The 18,460-nt window shown below is 35.0% G+C and overlaps 1 protein-coding gene across 6 annotated transcripts in view; it reads left to right on the forward strand.

Annotated features, from left to right (window-relative positions):
• The window catches only part of LOC147636774 (uncharacterized), an 80,611-nt gene that overhangs the window by 26,622 nt on the left and 35,529 nt on the right, over positions 1-18,460 (forward strand). The window contains exon 2 of one of the 6 annotated variants that reach the window (XM_086800302.1): positions 16,535-16,673. The exons of 4 other annotated variants lie outside the window; for them this stretch is intronic. In XM_086800302.1, coding sequence (XP_086656428.1) covers positions 16,535-16,658 — 124 coding nt within the window. In that variant the 3' untranslated portion in view covers positions 16,659-16,673. Of the gene's footprint in view, positions 1-16,534; positions 16,688-18,460 lie in introns of those variants that run through there. One more of the 6 variants, XM_086800309.1, reaches the window with a different exon arrangement.

Here is an 18,460-nt window from a genome sequence, read left to right on the forward strand (position 1 = left end):
AACTAGTTCCATATTCCTTCTCAATTCCTCAATTGAATTATATTCAATATTCTTCTTTTGAATAAAAGAATTCATGGGATTTGTAGAGATCAATTTTACCCATATTTTCTCTTATGGTAAAATAATCATAAATCAAATTTATACTAAAAAAAATTCATCTTCTTCCCATTTAATTTCTAGGATCCCTATTACCATGCGAATTTCTCTTTTTTCATCAAATATTTCTTATAAATAAAATTTATTTAAAATATCCATTATTTCAATATGCTAGAAATTTCTCTTGTCCATCTAAATGATGGAATACCAAATGCAATAGGAATTCCTCTTTTAACATTTAATTATTTCTCATAGATAAATAAATTTATCTAAAAATTTATTTTTAAAATTAAATAAATTATCCCATAATTCCAATATGATAGGAAATTTTCTTTTTCCTATCCAATGATGGAATTCCAAATGTAATGGAAATTTCTCTTTTAACATTTAATAATTTCTCTTAGATAAATAAATTTATCTAAAAATTTATTTTTAAAATTAAATAAATTATCTCATAATTTCAATATGATAGAAAAATCTCTTTTTCCCATCTAATGATGGAATTGTAAATGTAATGGGAATTTCTCTTTTAACATTCAATTATTTCTCATAGATAAATAAATTTATCTAAAAAATTATTTTTAAAATTAAATGAATTATCCCATAATTCCAATATGATAGAAAATTATCTTTTCCCATCCAATCATGGCATTCTAAATGTAATGGAAATTTCTCTTTTAATATTTAATTATTTCTCATAGATAAATAAATTTATCTAAAAATTCATTAATTATACATAAACTTAAAAATCAATATTTCTATGATTACAATGAGAATCAATCAGTTTATCTAGGATGATAATTCCTAGAATATGGTAGGAAGTTCTCTTTTTTCATACTTTGAATGAAAATATTTTATGTGTAATTTTTACAGAAATTTCGCTATAGCTTCACTGCTATTATTGATAAATCTCAATTTATTCTAAAAGAATGAACTTTAACATTATGGATATGATTAGAATGATCCCTAATTGGATCATTAACCCATTATGGATTGAATCATAAATTTTTATGAAATAACTAACTTAAAAGCTATTAATTTGGCCTCCAATTAAACAAGCATAGAAATTATTCTTGGATTAGAAAAAAGCTTCATGAGAAGCTTCATTTGGATTAAGAATAGGTCATGGGAATGACCATTCTTTGAGTGAGAGAGAGAAATTACATACCATTCTTTGAGTGAGAGAGAGAAATTACATAAAAACCATTAAAATTAAGCATAAATAAAAATTTATGTATTTCCTTACTACCATTCGTCAAATTAACTTCAATAGCATTAAAAAGCCATTCCAATTAAGCTTCTCAAGCTTGAGAGGGGTTGAGAAGAGAGAAACATTGAGAAATTATAGAAAAAGATCAAAATTCACCATTTACCTTATAAATTGCTTGATTCTTTGATCACGCTAAAGGTTCCCAACCAATCAATTAGTTTGGTATGTTGATGGAGCCACCAATGGAGATTGAAGAAAGAGGGAAGCTCCAATTTCTTCAATCTGGAGAGAATTTTAGAGATTAGAAAAATTATCATTATTTCAGCATAATACTAGCATAGTATAGTTCTCCTATTTTTTCACAAAGGCTAAGGATCTATTTATAGGTGAGGGAGGCCTCTAGCCAAGTCCAACTAATTTCTAGAATTTTTCAGGTTCAGTTTGGTTGAATTTGGACAAGATTTGGACCTAGTTTGGTTCCCTTTTGATTTGGTTTGATCCAAGAGAGAGGGGAGATAAAAATATCACAATATTTTTGAGTTTAAAACTCATTCAAGCGTGTGAAGTAGGCATCTCCTTGAAGGGACTCCCCTTCCTTACACATGTGTCAAAATGGAATCATTTTACCCAAAATCTTTTTTTTTTTGTAATACTTAGTCTTTTACTAATAAACCTTGTACACATAGTCAACTCTTCATCTTATGTGGGCATTCACTCATTTTTGGGTATCTTCTCTTACAAATTGGATTTATCTCCTCCCCACATGAATTGATCCTATTGGCCCATAGGAACCTTAATTGGACCATAATCTATTTTTTTTAAAAAATCTAGACCTTAGGCTAAGGTCCTTTATACCTATTTCCAATTAATTACAATTGCACATTGGAAAGTTCTTTATGAATTTCTGTTTTAGGGGAACCCATTTTAGACACTAGGAGAATTTTTATATCCAAAAATATCTCAATTTTAGACTACCTCTCTCTAGATATTTTCTCTCTCTAGATCAAAACACGGTAAAACAAAATCTTTCTTTTATTTCAGAGAGGGGAATAATTATAAGATCAGAAGGGGAGGTTCTTACACTTGCACACCTCAAAAAGCTGGAGGGAGGAATCTTACATCCTACCCCACCTAAAAAACGCGAGATGTCCTCATCTCGCAAACTAGAGGACAACTCTTTCCCTTAAGATCCAATTGATTCTAGGGTTCCTTATATTCTGGTCAACCCAACAGAATCCTGGCATAAAGATCCCTTATATAGAACTTATCATCAGATAAATCCACATCTACATCCACATCCACATCTACATCCATACATTCATTTTCACAACCACATGCATACATCCATTTTCACATCCACATTCATACATGCACACATCCATACATCCACATCCACATATACATTCATACATCCACATCCATACATTCATTTTCACATCTATATTCATACATCCGCATCTATATCTACATCCATACATCCATTTTCACATCTACATTCATACATCCGCATCCATATCTACATCCATACATCCATTTCCACATCCACATTCATACATCTACATTTACATCCACATCCACACATCCACATCCACATCTACATCCATACATCCATTTTCACATCCATATTCATATATCCACATCCATACATCCATATTCACATCCACATTCATACATCCACATTCACATCCACATCCATACATCCACATCCACATCCACATCTACATTCATACATCCACATCCACATACATATCCATACATCCATATCCACATCTACATCCATACATCCACATCCATACATCCACATCCACATCTACATTCATACATCCACATCCACATCCACATCCACATCCACATCCATACATCCGTTTTCACATCTACATTCATACATCTGCATCCATATCTACATCCATTTTCACATCCACATTCATACATCCACATCCACATCCACATCCACATCCATACATCCACATCCACATCTACATCCATACATCCATTTTCACATCCATATTCATACATCGACATCCACATCCACATCCACATCCATATCCACATCCACATTCATACATCCACATCCACATCCACATCCACATCCACACATCAACATCCACATCTACATTCATACATCCACATCCACATCCACATCCATACATCCACATCCACATCTACATCCATACATCCATTTTCACATCCATATTCATACATCCACATCCACATCCACATCCATACATCCACTTTCACATCCACATTCATACATCCACATCCACATCCACATCCACATTCATACATCCACATCCATATCCACATCTATACATCCACATACACATGCATATCCCTTCTTTCATATATACATCCGTATTCACATCCGTGTACTTTCCATCTCACCCTTTCACATATCCTCTCAACCCTTTTCTCATCTCATTATTCACATTTACATTTATTTCCATTACATCACATCTTATCACATCTTATTTTCATCTTATCACATTCATTCACATCCTATCGCATTCCATACACACATCCATTGTCATTCTATCACAGCCCATACACATCTTATCACATCCTATTTTCTTCTTATCACATCCAGTCACATGCTATTACTATTTAATAGCTTTTTCTAGATTGATACCGATAATAAGATTTTTTCTAAATTTCAGCCAATCGCTTGACCTAATTAAAGATTCTTTTTCTGACAACTAGTTCCGTATTCCTTCTCAATTCCTCAATTGAATTATATTCAATATTCTTCTTTTGAATAAAAGAATTCATGGGATTTGTAGAGATCAATTCTACCCATATTTTCTGTTATGGTAAAATAATCATAAATCAAATTTATACTAAAATAATTCATCTTCTTCTCATTTAATTTCTAGGATTCCTATTACCATGCGAATTCCTCTTTTTTCATCAAATATTTCTTATAAAATAAATTTATTTAAAATATCCATTATTTCAATATGCTAGAAATTTCTCTTGTCCATCTAAATGATGGAATTTCAAATGCAATAGGAATTCCTCTTTTAACATTTAATTAGTTCTCATAGATAAATAAATTTATCTAAAAAATTTATTTTTAAAATTAAATGAATTATCCCATAATTCCAATATGATAAGAAATTCTCTTTTTTTCATCTAATGATAGAATTTTAAATGTAATGGAAATTTCTCTTTTAATATTTAATTATTTCTCATAGATCAATAAATTTATCTAAAAATTTATTTTTGAAATTAAATGAGTTATCCCATAATTCTAATATGATAGGAAATTCTCTTTTTCCCATCCATTGATGGAATTCCAAATGTAATGGGAATTTCTCTTTTAACATTTAATTATTTCTCATCGATAAGTAAATTTATCTGAAAATTTATTTTTGAAATTAAATGAATTATCCCATAATTCCAATATGATAAGAAATTCTCTTTTTTCCATCCAATGATGGAAGTCCAAATGTAATGGGAATTCCTCTTTTAACATTTAAGTATTTCTCATAGATAAATAAATTTATCTAAAAATTTATTTTTAAAATTAAATGAATTATTTCATAATTTCAATATGATAGAAAATTCTCTTTTTCCCATCCAATCATGGAATTCCAAATGTAATGGGAATTCCTCTTTTAACATTTAATCATTTCTCATAGATAAATAAATTTATCTAAAAATTCATGAATTATGCATAAATCTAAAAATCAATATTTCTATGATTACAATGAGAATCAATCAGTTTATCTAGGATGATAATTCCTAGAATATGGTAGGAAGTTCTCTTTTCATACTTTGAATGAAAATATTTTATGTGTAATTTTTACAGAAATTTCGCCATAGCTCCGCTGCTATTATTTATTCTAAAAGAATGAACTTAAACATTATGGATTTGATTAGAATGATCCCTAATTGGATCATTAACCCATTATAGATTTAATCATAAATTTTTATGAAAGAACTAATTTAAAAGCATAAAAAAGTCATTAATTTGGCCTCCAATTAAACAAGCATAGAATTTATTCTTGGATTAGGAAAAAGCTTCATGAGAAGCTTCATTTGGATTGAGAATAGGTCATGGGAATGACCATTCTTTGAGTGAGAGAGAGAAATTACATAAAAACCATTAAAATTAAGCATAAATGAAAATTTATGTATTTCCTTACTACCATTCGTCAAATTAACTTCAATAGCATTAAAAAGCCATTCCAAATAAGCTTCTCAAGCTTGAGAGGGGTTGAGAAGAGAGAAACATTGAGAAATTATAGAAAAAGATCAAAATTCACCCTTTACCTTATAAATTGCTTGATTCTTTGATCACAGTAAAGGCCCCCAACCAATCAATTAGTTTGGTATGTTGATGGAGCCACCAATGGAGATTGAAGAAAAAGAGAAACTCCAATTTCTTCAATCTGGAGAGAATTTTAGAGATTAGTAAAAATTATCATTATTTCAGCATAATACTGGCATAGTATAGTTCTCCTATTTTTTCACAAAGGCTAAGGATCTATTTATAGGTGAGGGAGGCCTCTAGCCAAGTCCAACTAATTGCTAGAATTTTTCAGGTTTAGTTTGGTTGAATTTGGACAAGATTTGGACCTAGTTTGGTTCCCTTTTGATTTGGTTTGATCCAAGAGAGAGGGGAGATAAAAATATCACATTATTTTTGAGTTTAAAACTCATTCAAGCGTGTGAAGTAGGCGCCTCCTTGAAGGGACTCCCCTTCCTTACACATGTGTCAAAATGGAATCATTATACCCAAAATCTCTTTTTTTTTTGTAATACTCTTCATCTTATGTGGGCATTCACTCATTTTTGGGTATCTTCTCTTACAAATGGGATTTATCTCCTCCCCACATGAATTGATTCTATTGGCCCATAGGAACCTTAATTGGACCATAATCTAATTTTTTTAAAAAATCTAGACCCTTAGGCTAAGGTCCTTTATACCTATTTCCAATTAATTCCAATTGCACATTGGAAAGTTCTTTTTGAATTTCTGTTTTAGGGGAACCCATTTTAGACACTAGGAGAATTTTTATATCCAAAAATATCTCAATTTTGGACTACCTCTCTCTAGATATTTTCTCTCTCTAGATCAAAACACGGTAAAACAGAATCATTCTTTTATTTCAGAGAGGGAAATAATTATAAGATAATTGAGTCTTATTTTACGGATCCATCAGTCCAGCCTAGTCCCATGGGTTAGCCAACCGCCCAACCACTGTAGTGATGGGATCGAATTTAGAGTTTGGTTAGGTTTTGTCCTGGGTACGAGGGAAAAGAGTTCCCAGGCCCCCTAGCCAGATATTCATACAAATTTAACACCAGTCATGCCACTTACACACCCAATATGAAATGGCCTTTTTCACATATTCAGCCATCTTTAAAATAATCATTTAATGAAACCATAGTATCACTGATCACAATCCTCCAAAATATCCGGTTGAATCTTAATTTCCAATCATTCCTTCATCAGAGTATCTATGGCATCATTGGCAACCAGCAGCTCACTACCTGTCCACTCAGGGGTCTTTTCAATAGTTCCTAGCAAGAGAGCTGGAGAGGGGGAGAAGGAGAGAGAGAATTGGAAGAGGGGAGACAATAGGGGCCTGAGAGAGAGCAAGAGAGTTGAAGGGGGAGAGTTGGCGCGGGTGTGTGTGTCACCTGTTTAATAAGAGAGGGGGTGGCGAGAGGGTGCATGAGGGAGAAGGAATGAGAGTAGGTAAGGATGGAGAGGGGTATCCATAGGGGGATGGAGAGGCTATGAGGGTTGAGAAAGGGAGAGAGCACGTGAGGGGTGGTGAGGGGGTGGCTAGGCAAGGGAGTGAGGGAGAGGGGATGAGAGAGAGGAGGAGGGATTTTTTAGGAGAGAAAGGAGAGGGAGAAAAATGTGGGGGTTCTAGTTATGACCAGCACTTGTGAGGCTAATTAGTGGAGAAGGCAACACTAGAGCTAGTGATTAATGGGGTGGGTGGTTGGAAAGTTGTTGGCCACCTCCTCTATTATACACCTATATATATATATATTTATGTGTGTGTGTGTGTGTTGGACACCTCCTTTATTATATATATATGTATGTATGCAGAAGGGGAGGTCGTCACATATGAGAAAATGTAAAATTTTACATCCTTCTCCCCTTAAAGAAATTTAGATGTCCTCATCTTGCCACAATAGGTAGGAAAAATCTTGATACAACTTAGACTCATCTACCCAAGTAGCATCTTTTGCCAAGAAGTCTTCCACTAAACTAGATGTTCCCTAATGACTCTATTTCTAAGATTGAGAGTTCTAACTGGGTGAATTTACAAAGTGCTCTAGGAAGGCATAACAATTTTCTCATCATCTAGGATATGGTGAGGACTAGGTACATTGGCTTTTAAAAGGCTTACATGGGATATATTATGCATTTTTAAATGAGGGGGGCTAGCAATAGCTCATAGGCTTTATCATTGTTTCGTTTGTGAAATAAGGTGAGGGCTCAACTTTTTGTACTTTTCTAGATATTTTTGGATGTACCCTTAGGAAGACCATGTCTCCTTTTTGAATCACTAAGTTCTTCTAGCATACGCGTAGTGCTTTTGTCTATCTTGGGCAGCTTTGACAGCTTTCATTTGCTGATCCATGACACCCATAACTTTTCTAGGGGCTTCTATCCTATTCATCATACCAATTTTATGGTGTTATACAATCTTGACAAAAAAAAAAGGCTTACAAGGAGACATACCTATACTCCTATACTCCTATACTCCTATACTCCTATGCTAGGCTGAGTTATAGGCAAGTTCTACCAATGGTAGGTATTGCAACTATAGCTTTGGATTACATTGAGACTTAAGGATGTCTTCAATGAAAGGCTTACAAGAAGACATACCTATACTCCTATGCTAGGCTAAGCTCTACCAATGGTAGGTATTGCAACTATAGCTTTGGATTACATTGAGACTTAAGGATGTCTTCAATGAATTTGGTTTGTACTTTTTATTTGACCATCAACTTCTGGATAACAGGTTAGGCTAGAGTTAGCTAAGGGTAGTTTACAATCAAGAACTATGCCAACAATATTTTTTTGGTAGCTTTTGCGATCGATATATTCCTTTAACTTTTTGAGGTTTTGAGGTCAATCCACTTAATCTTAACCTCTTGCTGGGTTAATTGAAATGCTTTATTTTAAGACAATGGATCCCAAGCATTCAGTTTTGTATACAAAGAAGATGCACTTACTCTTCTTGGCAAAGAGTTTATGCTCTCTTAGGATTCCCTAACTTGGCTTTCATTATCTTTCTCATCCTTAATGTAAATCAGAATATCATCAAAGAACACCAAGACATGATTATCTAGCTGCCTCCTGAATATATTTTGCATGATCCTATTGAATGGAGCATTAGTCTACCTGATTGGTATCACAATGTATTCATAATGCCCATATCTAGAGTTGAATGTTTTCTTTAGGGTGTCTTCTTGACTATAATCTGATAGCAACTAGAATTCAAATCAATCTTTGTGAAGACTTTGGCATTGTGAAGTTGATCTAGAAGTTTGTCAATCCTAGGGATTTTTTTTTCATATTTAGACCGCCTACTACAGTCAATACATAACTGTAAGGTTCTATCATTATTCTTCTAAAATAGGATCAGAATTCCCTAAGGTGATACACTCGACTTAATGAATTCTTGCTTCAACATTTGTTAGATTTTTTCTTTGAGCTCTATGCACTCACATAGTGACATTTCACACTATAACAAAATGAGGGTTTAGCATCGAAAATAGCAGCGCTTTTGTAACCAAAAGGGTACGGAGATGTTGGCCCCATTTTGGGCCTATTTTTGCTGCAAAACGGGTTCGTTATTCACCGGCAACAAAAATAGTAGTGATATTTTGCTCTACAGTAGCAAAATATTGCTGCTATTTGTGCTAGTAAGCAGCGAATGTACTACATAGTAAAAGAAAGTTGGGGCAGAGACTGGGAGTCTACATAAGACTCTCGAGTCTATCCCAACTCTTTTTTTTTAATGTAGACATAGTAAAACTAACACAACTTCATGTCCTACTCATTATCATCAACAAGTGTAATCTAAAACTTGACAAATACAAAAAAAAGGACAATTTCAATTCATGGTTTTAGGATTGTCGAAATTCAATTACAATACTTGGTGGAATTACATAAGTGTATAATTCCAAAAAACTCATATACAAGATAAAGTCTAATAAAAATCTATGGAGCTAGGGGTTACATTGAGGGAGTCTACATCTCATGCATTGCGATTATTATTGTTCCTTGTAGCTCCACCCCCTTTGCTTCTCACATTTCCATTGCTTCTTGCTTGGACATTTGCACCACCGTTGAATGTACTTACTTGCCATGCTTGCCAATCATGTCCTCCAGTAACAATATATCCTTCATCTTGCACCCTTTCAAGTAGAGCTTCCAAACACCGTTATAATGTAAAATCATATTTATTTTGCGTAGAGAGCGGCTGCTTCAAGATATAGACATACAAATAAATTAACATTACAATTATGTTGTTATTTAACATAACCTTCTTTAGATAAAAGATAAGAACAATTTGAGGCTAATATATTATTTACAAATATTGGGATATTGACTCCTTCTTCATGTGTAACACCGCGCTGCAAGTTATTTGCCATCTGTCCAAGAAAAAATATAAATACTTAAAACTCTTCTGCATACTCAATGCATGAGGATTATGCATATGGATAATGCATAAGGCTAATGCATGCATATGGCTATAGCTACCAACATGCATTGGAAGCTACCGGCATGCCTAGGTAGCGATTGGCATGCATTAGAAAATACCGGCATGCCTAGGTAGCTATTGGCATCCATTGGAAGCTACTGGCATGCCTAGCTTGCTACTGGCTCCCATTGGAAGCTACTGGCATGCATTGGAAACTATCGGCATGCCTAGTAAGCTAGTGACATGCATTGGAAGCTACTGGCATGCCTAGGTTTCTACTGGCTCTCCCATTGGAGGCTACCGGCATGCATTGGAAGCTACCGGTATGCCTAGGTAGCTAACGGCATGCATTGTGGAAGCTACGGGCATGTAGGTAGCTACCAACATGGATTGGAAGCTCCCAGCATGCCTATGTAGCTATCGGCATGCATATGGCCTCATGCATAAAGCTTATGCATATTGCTTGTGCATATGGCTCATGCATAAGTATCATGCATGAGGCTAAGGCATATGGATATCTCTTGAGAGAAGCACAGATCTATAAAGGCTATCCATAGAGCATGGAAAAAATAACAAACCCTAATCTTAAAACCCTAAACTTACAAACCCTATAACATGTAAAAGCATAAGAGAAGAAACATACAAGAAAGAGATATCTTACCTTGTGAGACTTGTATGTGTTAAAAACCTAAAAAAATCAAACCAAATTAAGAAAAAAAAGTATTAATAACAAACCCTAATCTTAAAAGCCCTAAAACTTACAAACCCGTTAAACATGTAAAAGAATGAAAAGAAGAAACTTACAAGAAAGAGATCTCTTGTGAGGCTTGTATGTGTTAAAAATCTACAAAAGTAAACCAAGTAAAGAAAAAAAAAGTTTTAAGAAAAATCAAGATCTCTTACCATATGAAGCTTAAATGGAGAGCTCTTAATTAGGGAAAATACTTGTAATGATTAAGCTTCAATAAGAAGGGAAAAAGAAGAAAAGAAAAACTTAAAAGAGAGGAAATAGAAACGAAATACTCACAAGAAAGCTTTCATGGAAAGCTTGTTTACATAGGAGATAAAGGAAAAGAGTAGATATACTTACTTGAGCTTGAGAAGGATAGGGTAGGAGAGGTAGAAGTGATAGATAAAGGCATGAACTTGCAAAAAAACTCAGAGTACAAGTTTATTGTATTCAAAAGATAAAAACTACGTAGCATCAAAGAAGCGTGATATTTTTACAGTATAGCATCATTTTTTCACTACTATGTACGTTGCTTGAGCAGCGAGAAAATGCTGCGAAGTAGCGACAAATCTCTGCTCAGCATCATAAAACCCTCAATAGTTTTCTTCCAAAAACGCTACTAGTTCTCCCCGAGGTAACTACTTCTTGAGACTTTCCAAGTCTCATAATTGAGATTGGCATTATTTTCTTCTAACCAATCCATGCCAAGATTACCATTATGGACCCCTAACAGGGTTGTGAGGAGAATTTTGGTGATGCTTGCGGGATGAGAGCCCTAGCAAAATCCCATGGTAGGTGTAAATATGAGAAAAAGTATTTCTAGGTAGTCCTTGGATCTTGATAGTCTGGTGTTTAATGGTAGGTGGCTGAGTGAATGAAGAGAGTGATGAGAAAGAGCTATGGTGAATGATGTCCATGATGTTGATGCATGGTCATTTGCATCTCGCATCCACATGTAATTTGTTCACATGGTGACATAGGTTTGTTGGGAGTGTAAGTCCAAGAGAGGATGACTATAAATAATCATAGCATGTCCATGATGTAGGGATAATGGGAGATAAGTGAGTGTATATAAGATGGTGTTAAGAACAACTCATGGTTGATCATGCACATGGGGATGACGCAGCACTGGTGTGTATATCCAATGTCTAAACATAGATGTTAGTCTACTTGGCATAGGGGGAAGATGCCACCAGCCGGGAAAGGGCCAAGGGAAGCTAGGTAGTTTTGCTAATTAGGGGAATGCATGGTGCACAACAACATGGGATTGAGAGGGAAAATGACGTGGAGCTAAACACAGGAGGAGAGAGCTTGAATTCTGAATGATCAAAGAAGTTGGACAACAGGGGATGGAGGAATTGGATGTTCAAAGAGGCTGAATCAAAGAGAAATTGAAGAGGAAGCATTACTATGAGAAGGTGTGGTGGAAGTATAGAAGGATTTGGACATTTTGAGCATGTGGGATCCAAAGCCAGAGTAGAGGTTATTGAGCAGATGAAGGCCTAGAAGAATTCGAGGACCAAAGCACATATAGGACACTCTATTGGAACTTGGCTTTTTCCCTAGGTTCCAACATGGTTGAATCTGATGTCAGCTCTGCTGTGATTTGAAAGATTATAGTTGGGAATAGATAATAGACAGCTTCCTCCTCCTCACTTGATTCAAGCTCCTCAACATTGAAATCATAATTCTTGTCATCATTTTTTGTCTTTCCTTTAAGGGTTCAATTTAGGAGAAAGTGTTGCTGAATCTGTCAAAATTGGAGTTCAATTTGGTTGTTTAGAACAGCTTGTATTTGAGGTGTTGATGTTTGAGCAGGTTGTGGTCTACTATGAATTTTGGATTTTGAGTTTGTGAGTACTATGATCAGAGTGGAGTGAGTGTTTGATTATACAGTTTTGATTTCATTAACTGAATGGATTCAATTGGAATTTAGAGATTGAATAGTGTGCTAACCATAGAATGGGACTTGGTTTATACGATCGGTTCAAAGAGGTTCATCTGTGAACATAGTTTTTTAAGTTTAAGAGTTCCATGTTTTAGTTGGACAAAGTCAGGTAAGAGATACAAAAAACTGCTGGATGATCTACAACTTGGATCAAAATAACCTGAGGAACTTAGAATTTCAGACCTGAATTGAGGTACTGTATAGAAGTAGAGTTTGTCCAACTGGGGAACGTTTAGTCTAGGTTGTTTTGAAGCTAGAGGGTGGAGTGGAACTATAGATTTTGGGAGATCAAGGAAGAGTGATTCGCTGTTGTTGTTTTGAAGCTAGAGGGTGGAGTGGAACTATAGATTTTGGGAGATCAAGGAAGAGTGATTCGCTGGATCAAGCACCTCTGAAGGTTAGCTCTATATGCTTGGGGTTTGTTTTGTGTTTTGGATCTAGGTACCCTAAGGGATACAAGGGATAGGTTACTTTGGACTGTGAGGAGGGGAGCCAACCTAGGGCAGATTTGTTTTTAAGAGGAGTGGGAAGAAAGATAGGGTATATTGGTTATTAAGAGGAGTGGGAAGCAAGACAGGTTTGGATTTGAGTAGGGAGGTTGATATAGAACCAAAAGGTGGTCAAGGTGTAGGCTATCATCATGGGGTTTTTTGCTGAGTTGTTTTAGGGTGGATAAAAGTATATGGGTCTAGAGAAAGAGCAAGGTATTACATCCATTTCTCCAAAGAGGTAACAAAAGTTTGTTTGGGCCTTTTTTTATTCAGAAGGGTTCAGAGGGTAACACTTGACTTGTTAAGTGCTTCTTGAGTAGGTGATTTGTGATCCCCCATTTCTTGCAATCTCACTCTTGTGTGGTATCTGGTGTTGTTATAGAGGTCATCATCCAGAGCCCTCACAATGTCAAGTGAAAATTAGTCTTGGGTTGTTTTTCTAATTACCTCTTAGGATAGTAAAAATTCCATTCTAGTTTGTTGACATTGGTTGGTAATGGTCCAAGAAGTATTTTGCCCAGGCCTTTCATTCGACAATTGCTCTGACTAGAGCTGATAAACATCGTGACAAAAAGTCACTTGCATAGTATAACAAGAAGTGTCCCCTTCATCGTCTTCTTGCTATGGAGGACCTTTTGAGCTCAGGCTTGTAACTACTAGAAAGAACCCTTGCTTCGCCTCTCGTGGTGGGTTACAACGATGGCAACTGGCCTGACGTTTATTCCAAGTATTTCTAGAGTCGGTTGCCCTAAGTGAGGAGTACTTAGTTTCCCCAGACATATCACTAAACATATTACATGAGAATGGTTTCCCCAAGTGAGGAGTACCTAGTTGCCCCAGACTAATCACTAAATGTATTACATCAAAATGGTTTCCCCAAACCAATTTTTTCGGAATGGTTTCCTTAGGGGGAGTTCCCTTATTCACAAATTCATCGTCAACATCATTCACACTTTGAGACCGTGTTTGTCAACATCTTTATAAAACCAAAATAGATAATCCCATATAAGAGCCATTCACCTTTCTGGAAGTCCTATCACTGCTCTATAATTTTGCTTACTAGCCAACAATTCAGATCTTGTCCTAGTACTTAATAGAACAATGACATTGCCAAGCCAAATCATAGGAGGTCTTGGGAAATCACATGATAGGGTTAGGTACAAATTAACTCCTAGGAGGAATCAAGTCATGTCCTGTTGGTAGACCAACTATGAACCCCATTATTCCAATTTTGGTCATAACTTAGGATGGTTTAACTAGGGTGATCATCTCATTTTGTATCAACTCATCTTACTTTCAAATACAAAATCAGTTTAAACTATTCTCCAAGTAGTCAAATAATTATGAAAAGGTTTTGAGTTAAGATTGGACTTACTTGCAAAGCTGAGTCCATATAGTAGAAAAAATAAAGAGAGCTAACCTGGATGCACGTAATAATTGCTTACAATATTCATTTTCACTCATATGTTTCCTTGGCATGGTCTATCTTTTCCCTTGTCCTTTCACATCACCCCACCTTGTACTTGAATTGACAATATCAGTTCTCCTCCTCTTAGTGATCTCACAATCTTGAGGTTTAAGGTTTGTGAATTTGTCTATCTCTTTTGGTAGTGTCCCACCTAGCTTTGGATTTTTTTACAGATCCAAGTCTCTTAGATTTGACACTTCTCCTATGAGGAAGGATTCCCATTACTTTCTGATTGATGAGAGCAATTGGACTTGTGTGCCCTTGACATGACACATTATCCCAAGCCATGGGCTCTTGCAAGGTTCTGTTGCCATGTCCCCCCATGATGAAGGATTTGAAGACCAGGCAGTGTGGAAAGCCATGAGTGCATTCACATCTTACTATTATGTTTGACTGTGGAGAAGGAGAAACATAGTGAGATGGGAGTTGAGGTGCAAAGAAACACTACTATATCTCCAAAAGGTCTTCTTTATTTCGATTTTTCCCAGTCAAGAACGTCACTCTCATAGCTTCAAGCTTGTAAGACATGCATGTGTGTGTGTGAGAGAGAGAGAGAGTGCGAGAGACAAATTGTGAGGGAAATAGTGAGAGATGGAGAGAGGGAGATAGAGGGCCAGTCCACCAGAGAGAAAGGAAGGAAAGTGAGAGAGGGTTGAGAAAATAAGAGAAGTGGGGTGAGAGGGACAAAGTGAGGGAGAGAGCCAGGAGAGGGGGAGATCAAGAGAGAGAGCGGGAAGAGGGGAGTTGATAGATGCCTGAGAGAGAGCGAGAAAGTTGAAGAGGGAGAGGTTGGCGAGGGGGTGACAAGATGATATACTTTGAATTTTGTTTCTAGTTATGATACGCTAAATAATTCCGATTAATTTTTGTTTTTTCCATCTCAATAGAAAATTCACTATACATTTCTGATTATTTCAAATCACTTTAGAACCTCCTAATTCAATAGAAATGGAACCTGCCAATTCGAGTATTAGAAATTTATCAAGTTTTTTAACTTAAGCTCCATCTATTCTCACATTATCTTCTTTATTGATAGGTCTAGAAAAGATGAAAAATATGAATAACCTTACTTACCTCCTATCCATGAATAAGGGTAACAACACCTGATTGAGTATTATAAACTACAATGTTACCTTACTTATTTATTATCCATAAGTAAGGGTCAAAACATCTGATTGACTATTACCTCCTCAAAAAGAATAACAATGGCTATCTTATGGATCAATGTTAGTCAAGCCTCAATATTACATTCTCAAAAAGAATAACAATGCCCATCTTATGGATCAATGCCATTCAAGCCTAAGTTGTTCTCTTTTATAACCTTTTCTGGATCAATTATATTCAATGCTTGATAAAATATCAAAAATGAAACATCTTCACATGTGTGATGTTTCTTCAGCATGTACTCTATTTCTTATTTCATGTGGTCATTGAGTAATACATATAAAAGTATGTTCTGTTAATGTTTTATTTAAATATTACCTTCTCATAAAGAATAATGGTGGTTATATTTTTTTTGGCTTGATGCCATAAAAAGCCTCTTTTAGGCTTCATCCCATAAAAGAATAACGGCGGTTATCTTTTATGGCTTGATGCCATAATAGAATAATGGTGATTATCTTTTATGGCTTGATGCCATTCAAACCCTCTTTCTTATTGTTTATAATCTTTTGTTAAGCACACATTCACAACTTAAAAGGTAGGAATATGCTTTGAGATTTAGGAATATGCTTTGAGATATAGGAATATGCTTTGAGATATACTTGATATGTCAACTACATGTTATGTTTTGAGATATACTTGATATGTCAACTACATTTTATGTGCCATCACAAAGTTGGACTTCAAGAAAATAGAGGCTTTATGTATGTGTGGGCATTTCTCCTTAATAATTCTTCTTTCCTATTTTACAGCATTTTGATGGGTGAAGGCCTCACATCTTTACATCTCAAAGACCTTGGGATACTTCAATCAAAGCTTCAAGTTGTAATCAGTAAGATAAAAAGAGCAAAAGTGAGTATATTCAAATTATGTTGAAAGCACTTTATTGTTTTAAAAAACTATACTATAAGGTGTGCCATAAACTACAAACTCTCTTATGTTTAATACCATTTAGATGAAAATGGTGGAAGAAGTTCAAGGTCAAGATCTTTGCAAGAAGATACATTTCTTATCTTTCTAATTTACATTGACCTACTTTGTTTCTTTCAATAATATGTTGATATTTACATGTTTCATATAGTTACTAGAGCTCTTTACACAAGTATACGAAACAATGAAATATTTTTTATTGGGATCCCAGTGATGTGGCATTAAAAAAAATGAATACTAGAATAAAAGTCAAATCTTCTTAGTATTATGCTCACACGTACACACACACACACACACACACACGTACATACACACACACACACACACACTTGTGCTTGGGCATATATGCACACACACATGTGCGTGCGTGCACCCATAAATACATACTAGAAAGCAATATTATAACAAGTTCTAAATATACTATATAGTATAGCATACTATATCGCATATATGCACACACACATAACCCATAAACACATGCTGGAAAAGAAATATTATAACAATTTCTAAATATACTATATAGTATAGTAACAATACTAGGATGTTTGGTCTTTTACTAGATGAGATGATAAAAATAACTATACATATTGGAATGCAATATTATAGAAAGTTATAAATATGGTATGTATCAATACTAAGATGTTTGGTCTTGTACATAAATCAACAACTATTAAGTAATGTTTATTCTAGTGTGACACAAAGTTGGGGTTTTGACTTCGGTCACTTCTTAGAATCAAAACACACTTGTATGAAACCTCACAGTCTCCTCACCTCCCTTTCTCTCCCCTAGGTTAAGATAAGGATAAATACATCAAAGGTGAGATCATAATTCATGGAAGGAAAGATGAAAGGCTCAAGAAAAGCAAGAATTTCTATCAGTCTTGCAGCTCCAAACAAGAGGCAATTCTTTGTTTGAAGAAAATCTTCCAACTCAGGATTATGTGAACGGAAACCTACGGGGAATGTTGGTAAGGTTCATCCGTTCGAATTGGGCAATTTGGACAGAACATCTTAAAGTAAAAGAATATAGCAATCACTTACAAGAGGATAAGATACATGGGATTTGCTTTTTGATAAGAGATTAAGAGGAATTAATTATTACTAAGAAGAAATAATAGCCAAAAGTCTATAAAAATAGAGATACACAAAGAATTGCAATTTTAAATCCATCTAGACTGTACAAAAGAGGATTACATAAGTACGTAGAGCTTGAAGAGAGCTTTGCGTCTATATAAAAACTTTCGAAAATGGGCAACCGAGCGAAAAGTTATGAGCATTTTACTACAAGAATATAAAACTGCTAAAAGTTAGCAACTTTGGGAGAAATTCTGATCATCAATGAAGTAAAGGATAAAGAAATTAGTTACAGGAGTGGAAAGATCATTTAAAGAGCTTCCTAGCCATATGATCAATTTTAGAAACCAATACCCGAGTGATGAGTAATTACCAGTTGAAATTTGGGTATTGGACCACAAAAACTGCACTTCCCTCTCTTTGCATGAAACCTCAATTTTCACATAGCCTCTTGCCTTTCATCTCCTTCACGATTCAAGCTAGAGGGTAAGAGTTAACATTGCTCACAGACTGCTGGGGTATCTACTCCTCTTTCATGCGTAATATTGCGCTACAAGTTGTTTGCCGTCTATCCAATGTCAATGCATAAACATAAATACTTAAAACTCAAATGCATAGTTTATTCATATTTGACAATTCATCCTAGACCGTGACACCATATCATTGCAAGTTTT

Source organism: Cibotium barometz, chromosome 7 (assembly GCF_041138505.1).
Source record: "Cibotium barometz isolate CiBa-2024 chromosome 7, ASM4113850v1, whole genome shotgun sequence".
NCBI lineage: Eukaryota > Viridiplantae > Streptophyta > Polypodiopsida > Cyatheales > Cibotiaceae > Cibotium > Cibotium barometz.